General features: G+C 34.0%; 1 protein-coding gene across 19 annotated transcripts in view; it reads right to left on the reverse strand.

Moving 5' to 3' along the window:
- Nucleotides 1-24,937, reverse strand: part of PPFIA2 (PTPRF interacting protein alpha 2) — a 493,309-nt gene that overhangs the window by 263,592 nt on the left and 204,780 nt on the right. Inside the window, exon 2 of one of the 19 annotated variants that reach the window (XM_063711639.1) lies at nucleotides 6,889-6,978. Within the exon in view, the coding sequence (XP_063567709.1) occupies nucleotides 6,889-6,891 (3 nt within the window). The 5' untranslated portion in view covers nucleotides 6,892-6,978. 19 annotated transcript variants of the gene reach the window in all.

The raw sequence follows: 24,937 nt of genomic DNA on the forward strand, positions 1-24,937 counted from the left end.
TTGGCTTTCCATTCAAATTATTAAGTACATGTGTTCATCCCTAAGCAGCAATGCTTTATAATTGTCTATGACCACAAAATATAATTTAAGTTCACGAATTTATAAATTTATTTACTAATAAATACACAGAAAAATAACACCAATATTAGAAACAATCTACAAATGTGTTGTGAAAAGCATTTCCATAGCAACATCAGAATAATTATCGCTATAATCAGCAGTAGAGAAAATGTGCTAAAGCCAAGCTTTATTTTTCTCAGAATCATGGGACTGCAGTGCTCACCCACACAACAGAATCAGCAGCATGAAAAACAACAGAAAATTATATTTTATGTAAAAAACAGTCATTGAGCACTCTACAATTATATAGAAATCAATGAGTATAAAAAATAGATTAACAGCTATGAAAAGAGACAATTATGACATTTTTAGTGTCAGTAAAATGTATCATATTCTAATATGAGATTATTTTTCTAAAATTAATGCACTGTAGCTAGAGACCCAATTTTAGAAGAAGAAATGAAAGCTCATATCAAACATCTTAATTTGTAACTCATTAATGCAATTAGCATGACTTCATCTGGAATCAAGAAAGGCACAGTCTCTCAGAGTCAATGTGTCAGAGAAAAGATAAAACTGACAACCAACAAGAGAATTATTCTTATTTTGATGGACTACATTAAACAAAGAAAATACTACAAAATACGTACTTTTATGTGTTACATTAAGATATAAGCCATGAAGTATAAAAACAAAGTCATCATAGATTTATATAGTCAATCAAAAAGACCTGAGTCTATTTGCTAATATTTTATTTACTTTTTCAGCATCAAGTGATAAAGTAACATCTTAATTTTCTTGAATTTATATTTTTCTGCTATTTTCAATCTTCTATGAGAGAAGAAAAACCCAATCCAATAGTCCACCAGGAAGAAATAACCTCCCAAGGAGAATATAAGCTGTATATTTATTCCAAGTAAATAGAGAGAGAGAAAGAGAGAGATATATTTACAAAGAGTGGCGGGGTGGGTGGGGGAGAGAGAGAGAGAGAGAGAGAGAGAGATCCATATACCAGGATTGCTCCAGGCACTAAAAATACAAAGGCAAGCAAGGCCATTTTTTGTTCAATGTCAGCTGAATGCCTTTAGAAATTGTAATTTTCCAGTGGGGGTTGGCTAACTCCAACTCCTCTGGTTAAATACAGCTGACTACTTGTTGCACAGTCCAGGTGCTAAATATGTTTTTTATACTTTTAAATGGTCCACATGGAGGAGAACAAGACACATTGGGGCTACTGGAGGGTAGAGGGTGAGAGATGGGAGAGGATAAGGAAAAATAACTAATGGGTACTAGGCTTAATACCTTGGTGATGGAATAATCTGTACAAAAAAACCCAGGGCACGAGTTTATCTGTGTAACAAACCTGTACATGTACCCCTGAACTTAAAATAAAAGTTTAAAAAAAAACGATGTAGACCAACACATACAATGCTATAAACTAAAATAAGAAGAAAAAGAACTTTCAAAGAAGATTACATGACTTATGAAAATTATATCAAATTCAACTTTCAGCGTCCATAAAGATGCTTTATTGGAACACAGCCATGACCACCCATTCCTTCATGCATTGTCTGTCATTGCCTTTGAGCCACAAGAGCAGAGGTGGGTAGCTGACACAGACTCTATGACCTCCCAAAGCTCAAAATATCAACTGTCTGGCTCTTTACAGACAATTTTGCTAACTACTATGGAGTTAAGCAAAGCTTTGACAGATATTCAGAATACAAATGAATACAATTTTAGTATCCTGAAAATTTGGAGCTTCAAGACAGGAAGAAATTTTAAAAGAAGGCAGAATTCTGTCAGAATTCTATCTGTCAGAAGGTGAATAGAACTTAAATACTCTCTCCTAAGAGCCAAAGAAATGCAAGAACCAATCTAGTGATGTAATAACCTAGGTCAGCAATATAAGCTTTGTGAATAGACCTGGAATTTGTGAACTGCATGACCCAGTAGAGCAACTTTAAAAAAAATTGTTCAAGTTTATTATTTTAAAAGGAGCGAAGTGTGGCAACCGGAATGAACAGAAAAACCACTCGGAATGTCCACAGCTATTCAACTCCTGCTCAGCCACAATCTCTAGTTGAAAAGCCAGCACATCAGCTGAAAAGAGTACAGTCTCCTTAGTAGTACACAGTAAGTAGTAAGCCTGGATAAGCCCAGAAAAAATTGAGGAGGATAAAAAAGAGAAAAAAAACCCACATTATATTAATATATGTCTTTAAAAAGAAATCTGTACATATTTGGAATATTATGTATTTGCAATGTTTTAGACATACTGTCCTCATTAGAGATAGAAGTCAGGCTTGTGATTAAAATTTAAAATGATTTAGAATTGTGACTTTAAGCAGAAATCTTACTATGTTTGTATGCAGTATTTACATAATTAAGAAAACTCAGATTTCAATATATTAAGTCATCTGATTTCCCTTTTAATTATCTAAGTTGTTTGACAGACAACATCATTATAAACTTTTTAATGTACTCTTAAACTTTTATAAATTTAAGATGCAGGAAGTTTCAATTCTTTGGTCTGAGTTACAAAAATAATTTCAATGCAATAACTTGAATTACTTTGCAACCAGTTTACTTATACCCAGCGAATAGAAGCCATGCCAGTAAATTAAATTGGCATAGATAGTACAGAATTTATTCATCCCAAAATACCTATTAAGTAGTTAGCTTTAATGTGTCTAGAATTCAATGTGGCACTACATATTCGAGATGAATGATAATAGCCCTGCCCTTCAGAAAATTAAAGAATGGTGGAAGAGACAGATAATTAAATCACTAGGGTGGAAGTACGATAATAGTATAAATGGAGTGTACCATGAAATCACACACGCAAAAAAGGAAACAAAACCCAACATCAAGAGATCAGAGAGGACTTCCTGGGTGAATTAAAGCTTACGTGGAATGCTGAATAAAAATGAAGAATCCTCTAGGCTATAAATAGATCACATTTAGTCAACTTACAAAGGACAAAACAAAACAATCATGAGGAAGAGAATGATGATAATTAATAATGAACAAGTGATAAGGACGATTGAGATATTGGCATGTGAGGATATAGCAAGATATGAGGAGAAAGGAAGACAGGGTCTACTGTCCCAGGAACATTGTAGAATATTTAAAGGATAGATTTTCTTCTAAGGGTAATGAGGAGGTTTTAAAGATTATTTTATTTCTTTAAACAAGAGAGTAACACAGGTAAGGTACCCTTGACTGGAGTAGGACTGGAGGCAAAGAGATGAACTCAAAGGCTTTAATAATAATGGTACTGGTAAGAAATAATGACGACAGTAGAATCTGAAAATGAGAAATTCAAAGAGCAAGGTTTATTAAATCACTTGTGGAAATAATTTCGAATTAATTTGATATTAATTAGAAAATAAGTATAATGGACATATTTCTTGATAAATGAGCTGCTCAATTCCTAAAAGTTCAGCATGATCTCAATGCAATCCATGGCTGCAACCCCAAACCACAACCTCTGGCCACAGTTACTTGAATCAAAAATTGTCTTTGGAAATAAAAGCAGCTGTGACATTTGTTATACAGAAAACTTTTGACTTGGGTGGCCTGGCTTTAACAGATGAGCAAATTCAGTCAAATTAGAGATTTCATGATTCCCACTAGCAAGCTGTAGACTTTGCAGCTGGAAGATTATATACCCTTGGGTTGTGGGGTGGACATTTTCAGATTTGTGCAAGCTGATGACTAAGTCTATTTGTAGAAATAGGAGGATAGGGCAGAGCAGAGAGAAAAAAGGAAAGTGAGATGAAAATCATATAGTCCCTGAGAGATTATCAGAGCAGCTCAGCTCCCAAAATCTTGCCAGTTGCCATGAGGTCAAGTAGTCCCTTTCACTACCATCCTTGGATTTTGTGAGGCCCTTCAGAGCTTTACAATTTACTGTCTGTTCTTGATCTAGTTTACATGGGTTCCATTGCTTGTAAACAAAAAGGCTCTGGGTAGAAAATGCAAAGAACCATTAATGATATAGATAAAATACTACACAGTTAGAAATTTCTTTTACTCTACCTACAAAAGAAATTTTTTAGCTTCTCCTTGAATATTTTCAGTTACCAGATGCGTAACTGTTTCTGATTACAATCTATCCCATTTGCAGAATTTTAGATATTTGCAGCTAATTCTTTTTATTATGATTAAATTTATCCTGATTCCCATTTTATTTTTAAAGCAAGAGCTATGACTCTTATTTGTTTCTTTGTTTTCCTCATGCCATAACCTCCTTGTCTTAAGCAGAGTGCCTAAAAATGTGTTTAAAATTATTATTTGCATTTCCCCTCTCAACATATTAACTGAAGCAGTTTTTCACTGATAGAATAAAATCCCCTTTATCTCAACCAAGAAGGCATCTCCATTTAACAAATATCATTTAGTATTTTTTGTTGTTGTTAGTAATGTGTTTCTCATGTATTTGGTTTTTGGCCAAAATGCAGCTGACAGTGCAACTTTGTATCATAATGTTGGTGAGGGGCACTTAACTTTCTGAGTAAAGTTTCAGAGCTCAGTTTCATATCCAGTGTTACCAATATCTTGGTAGAAGAAAGGGATTTAATAAAATGAAATGTTTAACCATGATGGAAAGGGCATTGGATAAAATGTTCAAAATGTATTTAGGTATTGAAGTATATAATGGTTACAAATGACATCACAACGTTTAAATATAAAAGGATGACATCACAACATTTTAGTATAAAAGGATATTCCATAAAGGTACTCACATTCTCCAAAGATTACTTACAATTGTATAATTTATCAAATTTATGCATATATTTTTAAATAATTTGTATATTCAATGCCTTTCTTATCCTATTCTTTAGGCCTAGGTTATTTAAAAAAGTACAACCTAGAAGATATCAAATTTATGCCAAATTAAGTGCTGGTAGATTATACTGAGTTACAGACTTTCTGCAGTGATTTTCCACAACTAGAAATTTTCCACCTTTGAAAACTTGTGAATTTTGGGGGGCAGAAACTGAATTTGGGGGCAAAAATTGCTCTGAATAAGAAATAGTTTTAGAGTTATGAATATGTGAACAATGAATTAGAACTTATCAATATTATACCAAAACTCCTCTTTGATTGTAATCGTTTCTAAATTCACAAATCTATCTATCTATCTATCTATCTACATATATATATACACATTTGTGTGTATACAAATGTGTATATATATGAGATAATTTGTGAATTATCAGGAAAATATATATATTTCCTGAAGTCACTGTATCATCCTAGTAAATTTGCACAAAAATACCTTATTTGTCTTTAAATTATCACTCCTTTGCTAGTTTCTTTACCAAAATAAAAAAATGAATGGGTAAAGAATATGTGATATATATACACAATAGAATACAATTTGGCCATAAAAACATGAAATCCTGTCATTTACAGCAACATGGATGGAAATGTAGGTCATTAAGTTAAGTGAAATAAGCAAGGCACAGAAAGACAAATATTGCATGTTCTCACTCATATGTGTGAGCTAAAATTTTCCTCTCATGGAGGTTGAGAGTAGAACGGCAGTTACCAGAGGCTGGAAAGGGTGTGTGTGTAAAAACAGGGAGATAAAGAGAGGTTGATTAATGGGTACAAACATAGAGGTAGATAGAAGGAATAAGTTCTAAAAGTCCATAGCAGAGTGGGGTGACTATTACTATAGTTAACAAAAATGTATCATATACTTCAAAATGTTAACAACTAGAAGAGAGGACTTAAAATGTTCCCACCACATAAAATTGAGAAATTCTCAAGGTGATGGATATCCTAAATGCCCTGATTTGATTATTACATGTTCTATGCATGTAACAGAATATCACATGTACTCCATAAAGATGTACAAATATTATGTATCGGGAAAAAATATTTTGAAACACTATTAATGCATTTTCCCTCTTGGAAATTATATTGGTTTCTTTTTACTTTTTATTCTTTTAAAAAAGACTATAAGGGACCCTAAACACTAATAATTTACTGTTAAACTTTGAGTTTCAAATTTAACTCAAAAATTCATAGCAAGGCACGCTTTCAAGAGGGAGAAAAAGAACTTTTCTAGAAACAACCCAAGCACACTTTATATACATCAAGAACCAAGCTGAGAAGACAGTTCATGAAGTCAAAAGTGAGAGTAGATAAAGTAATTGCCACACAAGAACTCTTTCAGAAGTAGAGGAGGGAAGCAAGAAGATGAGAAAAAAGAGAGTAGTGCTGATATGCATATGGCTTGCTCCCCACTCAGTGTTGAAATTCTAGAGAGAGAGAAGATGAAGTAGTTTGAAAGATTCAGTTGATTGGAGAAATGGATAATTAGGGGGAGGTTTCCTGCTTCCCCCAGTATAGTCCTGGCAAGTTCTAACGTCTTCAGAGAAGTTCCCATTTTAGCAGGTGCTATGGCCACCATGAAACAAGAAGGTTTCAAATATGTGAACAATAAATTTGAACTTATTGTTATAGCAAAGATCTTCTTGGATTATAATGGTATATATATGTATATGTCTCAATATAGGCAAAATTGCCTATATTGGGTGAAATGTTGCCTAGTTGAGTAGACATGAGAGCAGCCTCAGATGGCCTGGTACACTACAGCTTGGAGTATGAAATGTGTAGTTGAAATTTTAAGGGCAATGGACAGCAGGGTATGCACAAGAAGTTCTGAGAATGCTGGTGGACTTCAAGAGGACTGGATTCAGGAAAAGAGGGTTCCGGAGTTTGGGAACTCTTGATTATTGGCAAAGGCCAGATCTACTGTCACCAGCACTGGATTTCAGAACAACACTTGAAAGACAAGATGGTACCCACCATATCTCAGTGGACACTAGGTCATGATGCTCAATATCCTGAAAGGCAGAATCTCACTGTAGCAGGTGCCATGAGATCAGGTTGAGACACCTAAAATGAAGAACATCTAACTCAATAACACAAAAATACATACATTTCTCTCTCCTTCTAGATACTACCTTGGCAAGGGAGGAAGGAAAAAAGTTTATAAAACAGAACCACCCCACAGCAAACACACACACACACACACACACACAACTAGTGAGAGGGTTTCAAACTAAAAGAGACTGAGATCTCTTTTATGACGCTTATGTGTTGCTTTATATGAGGAAATGAAAGTTCAGGAGCAAGAAGATATTCATCATAGAAAACAGGAAAATTTACAGGAATTTATTTTCTTTTATTTTTAGGAATTGCGTGAAAATTTCACTTGTTATAACTATAACTTGGCAAACTCCTTCATTCATGCTGCCTTTGTTGTAACTGTTTATATATACCTTTTCTAAATAAAACCAGAATATAACACAAGGTAACATCTAGGAAGAAAGCATTAGCTAACAGTGCTATTAGCCACTTCATTAAATCAGGCAGGTCATAAAAAACAAGCAAAGCCACATTTTCAAATTTGTTCCTCAGATTCTTTTTCACGCATCATCAAATCTAAGTCTTCAGTGTATATATGAGTGTTATAAATATAGTCAGCATCTCAGCCTGCAAAGAATACACTATGAGAATTAATTACCAAAGCACTTAAAATTCATCAAAATCACAACAAAGCTGACAACTATTATTTACTTCCATATCAGATTAGTTGAAGATTAATGTGAAAAAAGATAAATGTATCATCTGTTCTGAACTACCTACACAGTAATCATCTCTGGCTCAGTGTAATTTCCAAATTTCACTCTAACATACTCATGAATACTTAATATTACATATAGCCTGTACTTTTATCTGAAACTTTTATGGTGCTTTACCATAAAAATAATAGCTTTCAATTATATTTTCCAAACCATTCAAATGCCACGCTTGTTGATATTTCTTGTATCAACAACATTATTTTAGATACCAACCAAAGGCAAGTATTGTTTCCCCAAATATCTTTATTACAGAAAATTAAAAAAAGAAAACTTTTCCTTAAAGTTCCAAAATTTTAAATTGTATATTGAAAAAAATCAATTTATTCAATTTCCCAAAGGGAAACCAAAAAAAGTGAATGGCAAATTGACTATTGAAGATTAACCAATTAGTAATAAATATATTTATTGAGTTTATTGCAGATTATTCAATTAATTCAATTATTCAATTAATATATGCATGTGTATATATTACACGCTATGTGTATATATATGTATATATTACACGCTATGTGTATATATGTATATATTACACGCTATGTGTATATATGTATATATACACATATATACACAAATATATATACATAAATATACATATATATATATAGTTTTGAAGAAAAATATAAAATAACTTCTCCATTAGAAAATTTTCTCTGAGCTGAGAAGAGGAAATGAAGAATTTTTTTTTTTTAGGTTAACATGACATAACTAGAAAAACACACTATATTTCAAATATAGCAGTTAAGACTGATGGGAAAGTAAACATTTTTTAAAATTCATGATAAGTTCCCCACCAGTTACTGACAGGTTTATGGTTTTACATTAGTAAATATTGATTTATTAAGTATATACTCTTTATAGAATACAATACAGCCCTAAAGTCTGAGTGGGAAGCAGAAGGAGAAAGAATTACATAATTACTTAATTATGTATGTATTGGCAAAATGAAAACTTTAATATGGAACATTTGTAGAGAAACCAGGCAACATAAGATAATTATTTGATGTGTTTAAAGTTTAAAAAAATTCTGCTGGGACAATTATGTAGTATATGAATTTCAGTATTTAGACATTTGACTTTTCCCATTATCTCACAAATCCTCCCTACTGGCAATGGAGACACCATCTCCTTATTTCAACACTTATAAGTGAAAAAGAGAGACAAATAAAAGAGGAGAAAGAGTTAAGGGAGGAAGTGAACAAAAAGAAAGTATGGCCCTAATTACAATCAAAGGCAACCAAAAATACAGAACTGAAAAATCAATTCTTCCTTACTGTGTGCCTTTGCCATGCAATGCCAAATAAAAGAACTGAGTGTACTTGGATTCCCTCTTGCCCTTCACACCAATGTTTTGTGGACCACCCACTCATCTAACCTAATACCTGAGATGCCTCCCTTATAACTCTTGGTAAACTTAGATGTTCTCTATAGACCACGTATTCTAATGTCAACATGCCTCAACTAGAGTGCATATCAAGATGTATTTTAAGAATCCCTTCTTCCTATTAGACTGTTAATGAGTTCTTTGTTTTACCAATTTTTCCAGGGCCTGACACCATACCTGGCCTGCCCCATGTCTGACCTCTGCAAATGTTCAATCAGAACAAAAGATGAGCTCTAAGGGAGAAGAGAACTGGCTGGCTAAAAGGGATCTCAAGATGTAACATTTTCTTACTGAATATTCCCTAGATCAGTGCCTTCCCCGCAATCTTTTGGGGTTAAATATTTGATTTTGTTCAGGACACTAACAGTGGATCAATTTGTCAAACTTAGACTCACATTATCCATGTTTGCAGTCTGATAATAAGCAAAAGTCCCAAGAAATGAATAGCAAACTTCATAGTATAGTAGGTAAGAGCACAACTCTTGGATTGAATTGAATCAAATGTTACCCCCACTAGGTTGTAGTGTTAGAAAGTTATTATATCCCAATGAACTTGTTTCCTCCCTGGCAAAATAAGCATAAAAATAGTCACCTCAATAGTTGGTTGTGAACATTAAAAATGATAAGGTATGGTGAATACATAGCATAATTATTGCATATTGACAATAAAGAACAAATGTTGATATTATCATGACAATATTAAAGAAAAGAAGTTGTAGATCTTGATGATCAATCCACTCCTCCATTACATGCATGTTTATGGGTGTCAGACACTATTCTTAATACATGGATATATTATTATACAAAACATAATGGAGTTTAGGTTCTAGTGCAGATAGAAATAAACAATAAAAATACACAATAAATATGTTTTATGTAACAGAGGGAAGATATATGCTTTGGAAAATATAATAGAGGATGTTCAGGAAGATTGGAAATGCTGAGGATGAGGGAAGGGGTATTGCCATTTTAAGTTGGGAAGTCCCAGTAGGTGTCATAGAGAAGATGCTATTTCAACAAAGACTTGAAAGAAGTGAACATGTGGATATCAGGAGTAAAAGTATTTTATTACAGAAAACAGTAAATACAAGGGCCCTAAGGTGTAATGTACTGTCTGTTTTGTGGAACAGGATGGGGGCTGGTGCAGACAACGTGAAGTGAACTAGGGAAAACTTAGTATGAGGTGAAGTCAGAGCATGAGTTGTGTCCATGGGTCATTCTAAGAATGTTGGCTTCTATTTGGAGTAAGACAGGTAGTCTGGAGGGTTCTGAGGGCAATAATAACAAAAACTGAGTTTTAGCATCACTTTGGCTGCTGTGTTGAGAACAGACCATAGAAGGACCAGGGTGGAAGCATGGTTTAGGATATGTAGTTAGAGGACTATTGTAATAATCCAGATGAAAGATGATGCTCAGACCAGGGTGGCAGCAACAGAGGTGGCGAAATGTGGTCAGATTTCTATATGGGTTGTATTGTGTGAAAGAGAGAACTCAAGGATGATTTTAAGATTTTATACTAATCCATTGGAATTGAATTGTCATCAGTTAAGATGGGGAAGACTCTGGGGGGAGCAGTTGAGAGATGAAGTCCAAGAGTTCTACATTAAGACATGTCAAGTGAGATGCCTATTAGAAATAGAAATGGAGAGGGTGGGTAGACATTTCCATATATGTGTCTGAAGGTCAGGGAAGAAATCTGGGCAGGAAATATACATTTGAGAGCCTTGGCCTACAAAATGATATTTAAAGTCATGAGGTTGGGTGACATTTGATGAGATCACCAAATAACCAAGGTCTGCATTTGCAGTATTCCAGTCTTAGGATGTCTGGAGAGGAAAATAAGCCAGCAATGAAATTTGAGAAGAAACAAGTGATGTAGGAGAAAAACCTGATGTGGTTGTCCCACAATTAGCATCAATAGCATCATAACAGACCTTGCTAGAAATGCAATCCTCTTACCCCACTCATGCCATAATGAATCAGTGGGGCCCAGCAATTTGTGTTTTAATAACTTCCAGGTGATTCTTATGCATGCTAAAGTTTAAGAACCACTGCTGTAGAGGGGCAGTAGAATTTGGGGTAAAAATTAAGAACTTTCATTAATCTTAAATGTTAATACAGTGTCACTGAACCTCTTTGAGGAATAACTCAACTAGATACAGAACTAAGTAGTCCCTCATTGAGCTCAAACTCAAGCACTCCACATTTAGATGCTACCACACTTAGATTAATGTTTTTACACACTCTATATTTCTTATTTTCTCATTTTCATTGCTGTTAGGTGTGATTGCTTAGAATAAGTTTTATTCCCTCAATTAGATTTCACTAAGTTCAATTTCTTTCCATTAAATCTGATTAAAGAAACTCAAATTTAACTAAGGTTTTAAACATCCAGGCATAATTAGCATTCCAGAAGAGGGGTTTGTTTATCGGCATGAATTCCCACAATGTGGAAAAACAGAGAGAGAGAGAGAAAGAGAAAGAGAGAGACCAATAGATATTGGTGTTTATAGTCAATTTCAGGCAGATTCTATACTTCTCACCAACTCCTGTTCTCTTGCCCCATCAAAGCAAACAAACCAAAATAAAATGACAGTTAACAAGGGTATAAAAACACCAAACCAGGGAATAGAGAAATAAACCTTTTGAAGTCTTCTTTAATATTTAAATAGAAATATTTATCATAAGACTTAGCAATTAAGAATGGAAAGAGCTATGTTTTATATCAATTCAACAACTGATTTAGGGAAAGTGATTTAACCTCTCAGAGTTTCTGCATGTTTAACCATACAAATGTGTACAGAAAGTAAATATTCCCTGTAAACTCACCACAAAGGCTGGGCTTGGTCTCTTATATGGGAAAATGCTTTGTCAGCCAAAGAACTAAGCAGAGATTAAATTGATTTTAAAATAAATTTTTAAAATGTATCTTTTATTAAGAGAAGAAACTTTAGGACAGGGAGAATTTATCAATTTTAAATTTTAAATAAAGATAGCTCTTTAGGAGTTTAAAAAATATTTCAAGGGAAGATTGCATATATATAGTCTTGATATACATTGTTGGCATTGTTTTATTGATACAAATGGAGTATTCAAAACAAAAATTCATATACTTAAATAATTAATTATCTATACTCAAATATTATTGCAGTTTAGAATTCTAAGCTATTTTGGCCTATTTAAATGAAAATAACATAGAGAAGAGTAGAAAATAAAATGACATACCCTATATCTGTCATTAAGATTTAAGAAGTATTTTCGTACTGCTATATTATATTTAGATCTCTCTTTAGGAAAACAAATACGTCACAAAAACAATTAAAGTTGGTGTCTCCTCATTCCATTTCTCTTTATCTTTTTCCCCAGGGGTGCCTGCTATCCTGAAACTGGAATCTATTATTCCCATGCAAATTCTTGCACATTATATACATAAGAAGTATATACTCATAAACAACATATATTATCATTATGTGTTTAAACATTTGCATAAACAACTTACTTTTTAAACATAACATTAAGCTTTAAAATTTATCAGTGTTGATACATGTTGTTAAATAGTCTTCTATTATAAGAATAAAACTATTTAGGCTCCTACACAGAATCAGTTAGGCTGTTTCCACATTTTTCCCCATATTACAAACAGTTCATTGGCAGGCATTTTCTTTTTTTAATGAGTGCTATTCAAATGAATTCAGCTGTGGGAAATTGTTCGTGGCTCATTCGCATCTGACAATTCTGTTCATGGGCTGCTCCTCAACAGCTGTCCCTACTAATGCAAGATAATTTTACGTAAAATTGATGTTTCCATAAGAAGGACTCATGAGAGGAGTTGTCTTCTGTGGTAGGAAGTCAAGAACCAAAGGAAAATCATAAACTCTAAGAAGAAATATGCAACAAATTAAATCAGTTTTGGTGATTTCCCAGGTGATTTTACATGTTCTATGCCAATTTGGAAAATGCGTTCTCTTCTTTTGTTGAAAAATAAAAAAAAAAACTTGTGAAAAAATTGTTACTGCTCAACAAATAGTTCTCTATCATTATATTAATTAGGCAAATTAGGTCTTTAAAGCAATAAAAAAATCTACTAATAGTTCCTTGAATATTTGGCATTTTTATGATCAGACTGCTGGACTAAAAAGACTTATTTCTTGAGTTGTCTTGCTCAGGAGTTGACTTGTTCCAGGCTACAAGTGAACAATTCTGAAACCACTATACATGTATAATGGAATTGGACAATTAAGTAAATGGTGACTAATGCTGGGAGCCAGGCTTCTCATATTGGAGTTGGAAGTTACAGACAAGCAAGCTTTGAAGACTAGAATGATTGGTATATTACTGGCTTAGGGTTAGAAACATCAGGATGAACTCATGTTCAGTTTAATATAGATGTAGATGGATACTGCAGTGGGCTGATTGGTGACTTCCAAAAAAAATGTATCTGTTCTAATCCCTGGAACTTATGAACATTACCTTATATGGCAAAATATGTGATTTAACTAAGAATTTTGAGAAGAGTTTATTCTCGTGTACTTGGGTGGGCCTTACATGCACTCACATGTATCCTTTAAGACAGGGCAAGAGAGAGCTTTGGGACAAATGGGCAGGCAATGAGACCATGCAAGCTGAGATTGGGGTGAGTGCAGATACCATGGAATGCCTAAAGCCACAGGAGGCTGAAAAAGGCAAGGACTATATTCTCCTCTAGGAGCCTTGGGAAAGGAGCATGGCTCTGCCAGCACCTCACTTTAGGACTTCTGGCTTCCAGTCTGTGACAGAATAAACTTATGTTGTTTTAAGCCACCGATTTTGTGGTAATTTGTTACCACAGGGCAGACACAGAAACAAATAAAATAGATACGTAGAAGTTTTTATAAATATGTGCATATACAGGGGTTAGAATGCACATGTGTTTACTTTGCTGCATCTGCTGAGTGATCCTAGAAGTAATGGGACCCCAGTAACAAAGATAATGCTGACTAATATAACCTTAAAGTTTCCCTCAGCTGGACTAAATTTTAACAGACTTTTTCCTGACTCTAGGCTCCTGACCTCTTTTCTAAAGCTTTTACCTTAGAAAATTTGTGAATATAAATATTTCTATGTTCCTTTGAGATATAAATCTTTTAAACAGCCTCTAGCCAGCTTTATAGCCAGGAATGTCTTTTTCAGGAATCTGGAAGCCATTCCTTTGCAATGTAATCATAAAATAGTTTCCTCATCTCCCAGGCTCTGGGAGAATGAGCCCCTAACTTCCTGGGGCATGATGGTTCAAGCTATAAAACTACCTTCAGTCATGAAGATCAGAGAAAGTTTACTTTTCCATTGGATAAGGAAAATTAGAAAACTAAAGTGGCCTAGGATTCCCCTATCCCAGCTCTTAAAATTTCTTCCGTCATTTGTTTTAAGGAGAATTAAGCTCAGATTAACTTGTGGCCTCTCTCCATGTCTGCAGTTGCCTTGAATGAATTTTCCTTTTACTGCTTTTACTGTTTAAATTTGCCAGGCACAGTTTTGGCTTTGACAATACCTAGACCCTAGCTGTTTGTTTCTAACACTATTCTCCAATAAAAGAAATGAAAGATCCATGGAGAAATAGCTGATTCTAGGACTGGGTTGGGAAATATACAAGACAAACCTGGACATTTTGTAGTGCCAGAAGTGCTAAAAACAACAGCAACATAGCAAAAAATAAACCACACACCAACACACACATAAACACACACAAAAAATGATGAGGTCTGTCAAAAGGACAGCAGTGAATAGAGCTCCTAATGACCAAAGTGTGCAAATTTTGAGCAACAAAAAAAGGCAGAAATAAAGTAGTATTGTATTACAACTTAAAGGATAAAACAAATATCCATGAATCCACACTCACATAAATAAATGATGATATAAATAAATAAATGTGAAGAATATAGAAATCTTACAAAGGTTTTCAGAGTTCAAAATAATTTATATGGATACTCTTCCTTAAGTAGGTGGAGCATAACTCCCTACTCTTTAAAGGTGGACTGTCAATAGTGACTTTCTTTCAAAGACAAACGGAAGTGGAATGAGTTCACAGAGTATGGACGTGGGCAAGAAAAATATAACTTTATAGTGAAGAAACCCGACAAACACGTCCTCAGCCAGGTGATCAAGATTAAAATCGACAGTGATATGTAATATTGACAGTATGTACTCTTCATATGATGTGATGTTAATGGCACTTTACCTCTGTGGTCTTCTTCCCCAAACCCATAACTCTAATCTGATCATGAGAAAAATATCAGACAAATACAAGTTCAGGGATATTCTTCCCGACATGTGACTAGTGTACTTCAAAACTGTCAAGGTCATCAAAAACAAGCAAAGTGTGAGAAACAGCCAAGATAAACATTATGTGGTATCCTGGAAGAGATCTTTGAACACAAAAAGGACCTTAGGAAAGAGCCAAAGAGATATGAATAAAGCTTAGACTTTAGTTAATAATAATATATCAACATTGCTTCATTAGTTCTGAACAATGTACCATACTAATGTAAGATGTTAATAACAAGGGAGACTTGGTGTGGGTATATGCTTTCTGTGCTATCTTCACAATTTTTCTGTAACTCTAAAAGTATTCTTATAAAAGCTTATTAAAAAAGAGATCTTTATTTTTATGTTGATTTTCGCAGCAGATAAAGAAATAAGGTCCAGGTTTCCTACAAGAATGTTCATTCTCTTCCCCAGAACTGATGGTTATAATCCCCAAGATGAGAATGTGCTCAGGCAGCATGGTCTTAATGGAGTGATAGTGTACCTCATGCCCAGTCTCCAGAGCAGTTTTTATGCAAATGACTATTGTCATTAGGATGAAAAGGAGCTGTTCTAGCTAATGGGGCAGCCCAACATGCTTCCAGCATAGCTTTTGAATGTCTCTTTGAACATTCACTTTGTTTATAATTATCTGACTGTACCTAAATTTGATTCTACATGAAAATTTATACAATTATGTAATTATTCCATTTTAATGTAAGACTGAAACAGACTGTTACCACTATTCTTGAGATTCCACAGAGAACTGCATGCTTTTGCTATTAAAAGACCACTGCTGAAGTATTTGAATATTATCTCTTAGGAATTGATGAAATATGGAGGTTTCAAGCATTTCCATCAGCACACAATCATTCACAACAGCCTTCTAGATGCTTATTTTCTATCTTTTCCTATACAAGGTGCTTCCAAATCACCGTCATCATTACTGAAGAATTCAAAGTCCTGAGCTCAAAAGCAATCAGAACCCATAAGGTAGCATAATTAATAGTACAAAGTTTCAGTTAAATGCTTAAAGTATAGCCAACTACAAATAATATAACACCAAATAGAATATTATTGTCTCAATGAGGTAATGACTCATCAACTAAAACCACCTAAGATAGAACTTTTTGGTGTCTGCTTTCTATCGGTACAACACTTTCATTCTTAATGTTTCTTATGGCTTCACAGGTTTTAGAAATAAAACAATACATTTTCAGCCTTCCACAGTAATCAACACTTTTAAAAACTGAGATATACATATGTGTGCTACACTAACATACAATAGACAAGTATTTGGTTATATATTAACTCTCAAAGAACACAACTTTTTACTATTCCCTTTCCACAGTTGTTAACAGGATGCACTTTCTTTAAATATAAAGTGAAGAAAAATAAGAAATTTTGCAACCAATATTTTCCTTCAGTTTTCTATTTTATCATCTTCTGATACCACCATACCCTGAGGCAGTTCTTGTTCTTGGGTCAGAGTTTGACCTGGGCCTCCACTAAACAGTAGGATGATTATTCCATGTGCTAGAGTACAATGGAGGATAAGATGGGGGGTGGTGCCACATGTCTAAAAAGAGTGCTGCTGATATACTGCTGCCAAACAAATACCCCAATATTCCTCCAGTTCCCACGCCAGTTCAGAATCCTGATCCAGAATTTTCATATCCTTGTCCTGCAAAAGGACAGTCAAAAACAGTAGTTGCACCATGGCTAGAATTCTGCAGTCCTGTGAATGCAGAATAAAGACTAGGATTAGGGGTCCTGCTCAGCTGGTGAATTTCTGACAACGGTGGGAAATGCACAATACTCAGAATATGGTGGCAGAGAATACTGACCATTGCTTAGGAAGAGTTTATAAACTACAAGGTAGCAGCACCACAATGGTAATCAATCCACTGATGCCACAGGAATCTGCAGAGTACCACTAATAAAAATTATCTGAGAGGCCAGGCACCATAGCTCATGCCTGTAATCCCAGAACTTTGGGAGGCCGAGGCACGCGGATCACCTCAGGTCAGAAGTTCGAGACCAGCATGGCCAACATGGTGAAACCTGTCTCTACTAAAAATATAAAAATTAGCCAGAGGTGGTGGCGTGTGCCTGTAATCCCAGCTACTCAGGAGGTCGAGGCAGGATAATCACTTGAACCTGGGAGGCAGAGGTTGCAGTGAGTCAAGATCACGCCACTGCACTCCAGCCTGGGCAACAGAGTGAGACTGTGTCTCAAAAAAAAAAAAAAAAAAAAAATCATCTGAGAAAGAGGTAAAGCTGTGGTGTTTTCCAGATTCTGAATTTCTTCAGGCCAAGTTCCAAGACCGTACAACCTAAGTTATATTCCAAGCCACAGGAACCTCTTTGTACACATGGGTGTTCAGGGGATTCATAGCGTTTACAGCTCACCACCTCTTTTTTCCAAATTTGTGTGCAATATCTAAATCACTCTCACATTCCCATGGGGTCTTTCCAGCCCAGTGTAGAGCTTGCAATTACTAGAGGCAAATGCAGGCTGTGGTAGTGCATGCTGCTGTGCAGTTACTCCAGCAGCTCCAGTAAAAGGAAAGTCACTTCTACACTGTTTTAACATACATGAATTTCCCCGCCATAGAATTACCTTGTACATCTAGGATAAATTTATTTTATTTAAAAACATTTCGGAAAGTCCCACTACCAATCGCCCAATTTGTCAATATAATATACCTCATCTATCACACCCACAGAGATCTTAGGTATAAGTAAAAGCATCTAATGAATTCACTATGCTTGGTCATGCCTGAACATTTACGTATTAAAATATGTGCTATTTATTATGCATTGACTTTCTCTTACATCTTTTTTTTTAACATTTCAGAGAAACTGGGCTTTTAAAAAATATTTCTTCTTTAGATAGATCATGTTTTTTATGTGTTTAGATTTAGGAAGTAAAAGAGCATTGGCTTAGAAAGCAATGGATTTATGGTAAGTTGCAGTAGTTGGGCCCAGAAAGTGTGAGGACCACTGGTCCAGAGAACTTCTGCTTCTCTGCCTGTCTTCTTCGCTAATAGGGAAAGAATTAGCAGGACGTTACTTCTCAGTTCCTAATCATGCTCTAAGCCTGGCAGTGAGAAGCGTGGCAGATGCAAGGGGTGGGTGTACTGGAAGGGAAAAGAAAATAATATTTTCCAATACCTAGATTTTGGTGTTGGCAGGAAAATTATTTGCCCGTGACAAACTGCATTTATCTTTTATGGAAATTGTGTTCAATTTATGAATTACACGCACTTTAAATTAACTAGAAATCAAAGTTATATTGTGTAAATTTCAGTTGAATTCCAATTTTATTACCCAAAACTCCTATTGATTAATTATACATTTTATATAATATTGAATTCAGATATCAAAAGTCCAGCCTCAATCTCTCAATCTAAAACAAAATTCAGCACACTTCACTGTAGGATAACAACTGTTAACTTATTGACTAACCTTTCTTTCTTTTCTTTTTTTTCTTTTTGAGACAGAGTTTTGCTCTTGTTGCCCAGGCTGGAGTGCAATGGCATGATTTCCGCTCACCGCAACCTCTGCCTCCCTGGTTCAAGCGATTCTCCTGCCTCAGGCTCCTGAGTAGCTGGGATTACAGGCATGCGCCACTACACCTGCCTAATTTTGTATTTTTAGTAGAGACGGGGTTTCTCCATGTTGGCCAGGCTGGTCTCGAACTTATTGACTAACCTTTAAATGAATCAGTGCTACATTTAATTTGAAGAAGTAACAAAGAGTTAGAGAAAAAACAAAGATAATCGGGGAATTGGGTGCAAGTCCACCATAAACTGTTAACACTCTACAAAAATTCCATGTGACTAATATTTTAACCAGAAAAATAGGAATAATGACTGTTCTCTAGAGCAACCATAACCAGTACCTACAAAATATGTAATAAACAAGGAAATGGACTAGAACACTAATGTGGTTTTCTGGCAAAGAACTATCCTCACTTAAAAATAATGAGAAGAATATTCAAATACTTACTTTCCTTTAAATAATGAAAACTTTAATTCATGACTCCCATAGCTGTTGTTAGGATTTATGAGTGAAGTCACTAAACTAACATTCATTGAGCACATGCTAGGTACTATAGAAAGTGCTTTGTATATTGAATTTCAATCAGCTTTCCAAACAATGGTATGAGGTTATTGCTACTATGTATCTTAATTTCTAAGCCAAAACTTAGAAAAGATCAGTAATTTTTCCAAAGTCTATATAATCAAGAAACACCAGAGTAGGAGATAGAACCCAAGATTGGTTGACTCCAAAGGCTATTTTTCTAAACTCTAAGCTCTATTTACTGCCTATAGTAAGAGGGGATTAGCAGCAACATTGGAATTTACACAGGGAAATACACGGGGAATGTTTGATCATCTAAGGCCTTCCAATAACTTTTCTTTTTTTTCAAAAGAAAGCAAGAGCAAGTTTATTTTCTGTTTTAATTAATATTTCAAAAAAGGCCATTAAGAAGTCTGCTTGTTTGAATTTCTAAATTTTTACATCAAGATTCTGATTTTTAGGTTTGTCCAAAGCTGGAGAATAATAAACTTTGATATATTCAAAACAATGTTTTCCTTTATATGTTTTTGTAGAGATGGGGGTCTCAATTTGTTACCTAGACTGGACTTAAACTCCTGTGCTTAAGCAAGCCTCTCACCTAAGTCTTTCAAGTAGGTGGAACTATAGACATGCACCATCCCACCTGGCTTAAATTGGGATATATTAATGTTAGTCAGTGGTTCATCTATAAATGAATTTTCAAAAGCCTCATTTATAATATTTAAAGTTTGTATGTAAAAATGCATGTAGCCTTCAGAATTTGACATATTTCCCAAATTCAATGTAATGCCATATGATAAAAATATCCAAAAGAATGCAACAGAATAAGTATGTTAAATAAATGTTAAGCAGATTTTATTTTGCATTTAAAAATGTATTCTTTTTGCCCAATTGGAATAGACATTATGATTTTAAACAAAGAAACTGCAGGTACTTACTATGGAACTATACAACTAAATATGCAAAGACAATATTTGTGTTATTTCAAAGCTTTCATTGGTAAGCTTTTTATTAGCAAAAATATAAGGAAGTTTAGTTTCCTGCAAGAGAAATAAATAGTAAAAATTAATGTCTCTGAGCCATAGCTTGCCTCCACACAAGTAGTGAATCATTTCTCCCATCTGTCCCAACCTGAATATATCCCTTAGAGATATCTGCCTTTCTGGGAAGAGCGTTGGCATGTATATTTATTATTACTTTCATTTATATACAGTTCTAGCTTTGCTGCTATCTTCCTAGAGCCTTCGGTTCTTTTGTGATGTTGAATAAGAGTTATATGTTTTATTGGAAAGATAGCAGTCACTATCATTTATAATTAGAAATAAAATCTTTGAATTGATTAGAAGATAATTAATGTATATTCTAAGAAAAAAATCTACTTTTAAGATACATAATGATACACATTAGAGACACCACAAGAATGGATAGAACTTTTGGTTTCTCTAAAAATATGACCTAGAAGTCAACTAGAGTCTTCTTCATTTTGATAGTTAAATAATACTAACTGCTGTCCCCATATCATGGCCTATGGGAAGTCTAATGCATTCCTCTTTGATGCTTGTAAGTATACAGGAGTTTTCCTTCTTGCAACAACCTGGTTGCTCCAATGTTCTTATCTCACTAAATCCTTGAATATGTCCCATTCCATTAGACATTCTCAAAACATCATTCACATAAGGCTTTTGTGTGCTTACTAGGTAATAAACAATAATCATAGATCAAAGAGTAATACGCATAAATAATAGCAATCAGAATATAAGGCATTCTTATTTTAAGATTTTCTTTTTTAGCCATGTTTTCTGATCACTGGCAGGTCATTTTGCTGTCTGTCTGGTCATTTTCCTGCTGGGGTCTCTATTCTCTCTCCACATCCATATATCCCAATTAACATGTTATATAAAGCTATTTTTTTAATCTCTATTTCCCCTCACTTGTCTAAACAATCCCCAAATAATTTTTATCTTAGCAAAAACAAAAAGAAAAAACTAAGATTTTTAAGGTATATTCCAAAGCAAAGATAGCTTTCTTTCTGAAAGGACCCTTTAAATATCCTATTACAAAAACAGTTTAGTCTAAATATTGTCTTTAATCTCAAATAAATTGACCAATTACTTAGCAGGAGGCACTAGAGACTTAGAGTAAATGACAAAAATCTCTGCCCTTTCGAAACTCTGTCTACCTGGGAAAATGTACAAATGAAGAAGGTTACAGACAATGCACTAAGTGTTATAATAGAGTTGTATGGGGTTAAGGACCAGGGAAAATCCGGGGATTAGAGGTCGAGGGGCTCACAGGCAGATTCACATAGAAGGAAACATCTGAGCTAAGACTTTCAGAATGAATAAGAATTTGCTAGGCACTTGGGAAATTAAGGCATTCCAGATCCAGGAAAAACATTTGTCAAGGCATAAAGACAATTTATTTGAAAAAATAGTAACTGGATATCTTTGACAGGGTATGTATAGAAGTGATGTGATCCAATTAGACAGAAGATAGGGGATTCAAGTGATATATTTTGAAGGTCTAAGTAAGACAGGCTGTGGAAGTAAACAGTAGAGGATCTGAAACAGATTTCCTGTTGGGAGTTTGGTTTCAAGGAACTCAGGTTTCTGGCTGAGGCATCTCTGCAGAACAGCATTAAAATATCTAATGGTGATTTTTAGTTTGACATTTGATTTATGCTGATATTGATGTGCATAGGGGATGTTGAGGTTAGTTCTTTAGTAGAACTAATCAAAATAAACTCAAGGTGCCATTAAAACAGCAAAGGCAAATATGTCAATAAAGATACAAGGGGAAATCATTTAAGGGAGAAGACCAGTGGACTAATGACTGAACCCTGGGAAAAAAATCTAAATTTAATGGCTAAAAAGAGGAAGAATCTGAGATGGGAAGAGGTCTCAGAAGGAAATTGGAAGAACTAGGTGATAGCGCTTTCTTAGAATCCTAATGAAAGAATTCAAGAAGGAGGCAGTTATCAACGGTGATAAATGGTGCATTATGATGCATTGAGATCAAATAAGACACAGAGTAAAAAATAGTTATTGAATTTGGCAAGTAGAAGAACAGAAAAGATAGAGAAAGCAACTTTATTGGCATGACTAGGATAAACACAGATTACAGTGAGTGGAAAATGATCAGGCTAGAAATGTACACTCAGAATTTGGTGTTGCTGCCAACATATCAAGGTCAGACAGCAGGACTTACTTAGCATGTAGCAGATGTTCAATAAAGTTTATGGTATAACTGAATGAAGAGATGAATGGCAAATGAAATTCTGGGGTAAGCCATATCCAAAATGAAATATGGACTATATGTTTTACTATCAGGTGCTGCATTATTAAATTTAGTTAATTTCTTTATTTTACAATACTATCATTTTGAAAGGAAGCTATTCTGTCATTAGAAAGTACAGTCCACCTTCCATGTCCAAACAGATTAAAAATATTCAGGAAAAAACAATTAAAAATAACAATAAAACAATTTAAAATACAAATAAAAACAAAGCGACTATTTACAAAGCACTTACACTGCATGATTTACATAGTATTCGCATTGTATGAGATATTATAAGTAATCTAGAGATCATCTAAAGTATAGTGAAGGATAAGCATCCATGGATTTTGGTTTCTGAGGGGTGAAATAAACTCCCCATGGATAGCAAAGGATGACAGTAATCTATTTTTGAAATCTTATGTTTTTATAGTTACTTATTTCTGTACTATCATATTTACTTCTGAGTGTGTGAAATTCTTATTTTAGAAGTGATTTTTGTATTGTATATATAAATGTCTTTCCAAATAAGCATATTTATGTATCTTTTTACCACCTCCTTAATTACAATCTGTTTTATTCACTCATTCTCAAAAAGAACAAGGAAACAAGGTGATATTGTGGAATCTTATTTTTTATTAGATAACTACAACTGGATTAATTACTTTAATTTCTCTCTTATTCAAGATGCTTTTTAAATAAATGCCTATACTGAGGCCTAGATGAATATTCTGAACACAAAAATTCTAAGAAATAATTTCAGTGTGACCAATTTAATTTTAAGAACTTAATTATTTAACTTACATAATTTTAATAGATAAAACTTATAATTAATTTAAAAACAATTTATATAATTTCAATAATATTTATCACTATTATAGTAACCAAAATCATACTATATAATAACGAAAATTATTGAACTTTAGAAATAAATGGCAAAATTACTTTATAAGGTTAATCAGAACCTCAGAAATTATGGATTGAAGAATCAACACTATTAAATATATAAGCATAGAACTCTATGCAGGAGGAGAAAGTAAGAAAACCTTCTGGTTAAGTAAATGATTTCATATTACATTGTGTCCCCTTCTAAGTGTAAACTGCACTGTGTAATATACACATTTTTTTTTTCTTGAAAAGACTTAGTCATAACAATTAATTACAGAGACAGGTATTTACTTTGTAAATATAGATGCAACTAAATTGAAAGTATTATTCTGGAACCAATGTATAGGTTTCTGACTTGCCAAACATGTTACAATTGAAATGTCAAGAAACAGTACCTTCTAGTATCTAAGTTATCAATCATGACTATATCAATAAAAACTTATTTTATGTTTGAACAATATAATGAAAAATATGAAACTTTTGTTATTTAATGTTTGGTGGTTTAAATATCAAAAATTCATGTGTGTAGCTTTCCAAAATGATAATAATTCAAATAAACAACTCAGTTCAATTAATACTCTAAATTCAAATTTTGACTAAATTTTACACAAGTGAAAAAGTAGTTTCCTATTTAGAAGATATGAACCCATTCACTCTAACCAGTAAAGTAGCTTTAATCGTTTTTGATGATGTAGGTTACCCAGAGAAACTATATTACAGATCTATGCCACCTACACTCAGTCCATCAACAACGAAACAAGTAGTTGTAATGTAGCCTATTAAAAATCAAATGAGTAATTCACATTTTTTCCATATAATAAATAGTAACTGAGTCCTCTGCCATTCACTTTGCTCATCACTGAGGACACAGAAATCAAAGACTGATTTTTTCCCCCTAATGAAAGAGCCACACAGTTCATGTACAGAGTGTGGTGTGACAGGAACACATGGATACATGAAATTCCAGAGAAGAAGCATTAATCTCACGGGCTGAGAGGCCAGAGAAGGTATCTTAGGTGAGCTGTAATCTGAGCTAAGGTTTGAAGAATGAATAGGAGTTAGCCAGATAAATAAGGGAAATAAATTGAAGCATTCTGAGCAAAGGAAATGAAAATAGGAAAAAAACCAAGAAGCATTAGAATGTAATTAACTCAGGAATACATTAATAATTAAAACTGTGCCTGTAATATTAATGGTGGTAAATTGTATTTTTCAAAGTTGGATACCAGAAAATATCCTATCTTTGCATACTCTTTTGAACGTTAGCTTGTCCTACTCCCATCAAGATGAAGACTGGACT

The sequence above is a fragment of the Pongo abelii genome, chromosome 10 (assembly GCF_028885655.2).
Source record: "Pongo abelii isolate AG06213 chromosome 10, NHGRI_mPonAbe1-v2.0_pri, whole genome shotgun sequence".
NCBI lineage: Eukaryota > Metazoa > Chordata > Mammalia > Primates > Hominidae > Pongo > Pongo abelii.